The 2,865-nt window shown below is 37.8% G+C and overlaps 1 protein-coding gene across 1 annotated transcript; it reads left to right on the top strand.

Moving 5' to 3' along the window:
- Positions 1 to 1,725: 1,725 nt before the first annotated feature.
- On the top strand, positions 1,726 to 2,189 carry LOC108369600 (uncharacterized). Its single transcript, XM_017624737.1, has 2 exons — positions 1,726 to 1,838; positions 1,892 to 2,189. Exons 1-2 carry the CDS (start codon positions 1,726 to 1,728, stop codon positions 2,166 to 2,168), a joined length of 390 nt encoding a protein of 129 aa, XP_017480226.1. The 3' UTR covers positions 2,169 to 2,189.
- Positions 2,190 to 2,865: the final 676 nt, after the last annotated feature.

The following is a 2,865-nucleotide window of genomic DNA, read 5'->3' as shown; positions in this document are numbered from 1 at the left end:
AACAATCAAGAATATGTGATTAATTTTGCGACAATTTAATTTTGCAGCACTACATCTACTCATTGTCGCCGGCAAAATTAGAAATAGATTTAATTTGGCGACGTCGACAATTGCAGTCCTGCAGCCAAGATGTCGTGCTGTCGTCAAAATAATTGTGTCCGTAAGAACGTGTGTATTTAAAANGCATTTAGGTGACGAATTTTGTATGGATAAATGTACATTTAGGGTAGCATTTACAGCTAAATGCGTCAGGCTTCTTGCAGGGTGTATACTCGAAAAAGCAATGTTGCCACTTTTTTTCATTAAACCATGTTCGAGCCGTGGAAATTTTGGAAGATCCCAGGGTTGCTTTTAGCATTTAGATTCTTAATGCAAAAATGGAGTTGCATTTAGTTGCATTTAGGTAACGAATTTAGGGCCGGTTGCTCAAAGCCTGATTGACACTAATCACCGATTAACATCGTTATCGACGTTTTCGGCTCCATGCAAATAACATGGTGTCGGTAACGTCGATAACGATGTTTAACCGGGGATTAGTGTCAACCAGGCTTTGAGCAACCGGCCCTTAATATGGATAAATGTACATTTAGGGCCGGTTGCTCAAAGGCTGGTTGACACTAATCATCGGTTAACATCGTTATCGACGTTTTCGACTCCATGCATATAACACGGTGTCGGTAACGTCGATAACGATGTTTAACCAGGGATTAGTGTCAACCAGGCTTTGAGCAACCGGCCCTTAGAGTAGCATTTAGAGCTAAATGCGCTAGATGTGCTTTTAGGGGCTGTTTTTGCTTACGCATAATGTACATTTAAAGTAGCATTTAGAGCTAAATGCGCTAAATATACTTTTATGGGATGTTTTTGCTTACGCGTAAAAGGGAAAATATCGCGATAATTAGTGATTTTTCTGACCACTATTTTAACATCTAAATAGTTGATAAATTAGTGAATAGATGGCAGCGAAATGTCCAAAAATACATGAAACCAAATTAAAATGTACAATTCGATTTAGTTTATGTGTTTGTTTTATTTGTAAAAATATATTGTCGGATATTAACTTAATTTCACAAGCTTTTTCAGAGCTATGAGCTCAGATAATTCTTCTCATTTTTAATAGTGGTCTGAATTTTCGTCGCTAAAAACAAATGCCTCAGCGCCGTTCGGTCTAAGTCGGCCTAAGCACACTGGCCCCAATTTTTTTCTTCTCTATCCACATAGCGCTAAAGAGGTTTTTTGCAAATTTTTTTATATACAAATTCTATACACTGATTTTCATTAATTATTTTTTCAAATTCACCGACTTCTTCTCTATTTTGCACCACAGATAACAATGAAGTACAATCGATAGTTTCTTTTCGATATGGTCAGCCGTTTTTGCAGGGCAGTGGCTAGCTGCGTTTCAGTGATCGCCGATCGAGATTTCATTTACTATTTTACAATATTTGGATAAAGAAAAGTTAAGCAAATTCAACATCGATGTGATGCTGATAGAAATCTGGGGTCGAATCGTGACAGACGTGAACGAGTCGGCAATCGTACGAACACAAATTACGTGATCGTTTAATCGAATGTTATCGGATGATAACAATCGAAGGCGAACGAATCGTTATTGTTTATTTGGTTATCGATTATTTTTCTCTTCTTCTTCCTTTTTTAAGTCACAATAGACATTGAAGTGTCAAAATAAGTGAAAAGTAAATAAAGAAAAGCGGCAAAACTAAAATGGATCCGAGCCTGTTATTTTATTTAAGCTCTAGCGAAAGCGAAAATGACGAAAGAGTTGTGCGTAAGCAACTTCGGGGCAGAAGTAATCCATTGGCATTATCCGACAACGCGTAAGTAATTATACATAGGAAATAAATTACCTTCTCTACTTCTATACTTGCAGATTCATCAAAAGATTTCGGTTAAGCAAGGAGGCATTCCAGTATGTTTTATCGAAAACAAACATAAACTGCGATGACACAAAAGCCGTTCCTGCTGCTTTGCAATTGGCTGCAAGCCTCTTGCTCCTTGCAAGTGGTAACTATCAGCACACAGTTGGTAGCGATTACCTGATAGGTATGTGCCAGAGCACGGTATCAAAATTGACGTCCAACGTCTTAAAAGAAATGGAAAGCAAATTGTGTCCGGAATTTATAAAGTTCCAGCCCAACGAATCTTAAAGATGTAAGGAGTGGTTTGCGGAAAAATATAAAGTACCTGGAGGTAGCAAGAGGCGTTCTAATGAAATGCGTAGTGAATCCAATGTTTTTCCTTTTAGTGGTTGGATGCGTAGACGGAACACACATTGGATTACAAAAGCCAATTAGAGAAGAGCACATGTACTTCAACAGGAAAGGTTACCATAGTCTTAACGTTATGCTATAGTCTATGTGTTATGTTTCTTTTCTTTCATTTTAACATTTTATTGCTAATATTCCGTCTTGCCATAAATTGTCAATATGGAGGTGCAGCCCATGACTCCTGAAAAGGTCCACCACATGTAATTGTTTGGTGAGGTTTTCCCACAAACGGTTGGCCGTTGCTTTTCCCTGCGAGCAGTTTGGGAGTAAATTCTTTGCCAAGTCAGGGTGTTCGGCCATGAACTCCGCCATGAGTTTCTTCTGCGTAGAGTTTAATTTATTGTAGTTGGTCCTAAAATAAGAAAAATAGCTATAAACTTGTATATGTTTGCACAAATTTTATAATTACTTACATTTTTAAAAAAATTTTATCAAATTTTGCGCGCGTACGTTCGTCAAATATTAATCGAATGACAGTTCGAACGAACGAGTATGTTCACTCGCTCGTTCACGCCTGTCATAATACCGAATTACGATATGAGAAGTTCGTTCACGTCTGTCACAATCCGATTTTGTA

This window comes from Rhagoletis zephyria, unplaced genomic scaffold, assembly GCF_001687245.7.
Source record: "Rhagoletis zephyria isolate East Lansing unplaced genomic scaffold, Rhagoletis_zephyria_1.1 Rzeph_scaffold_03760, whole genome shotgun sequence".
Lineage (NCBI taxonomy): Eukaryota > Metazoa > Arthropoda > Insecta > Diptera > Tephritidae > Rhagoletis > Rhagoletis zephyria.
The sequence above is the reverse complement of the archived record's forward strand: the minus strand, read 5'-3'. Positions and strand labels throughout refer to the sequence as shown.

Bases quoted from the DNA above. Each gene is read 5' to 3' on its own strand.
- LOC108369600 (XM_017624737.1), top strand. From the start codon at position 1,726: ATGGATCCGAGCCTGTTATTTTATTTAAGCTCTAGCGAAAGCGAAAAT. The intron at 1,839-1,891 runs GTAAGTAATTAT...CTATACTTGCAG, and splicing joins TTGGCATTATCCGACAACGC to ATTCATCAAAAGATTTCGGT.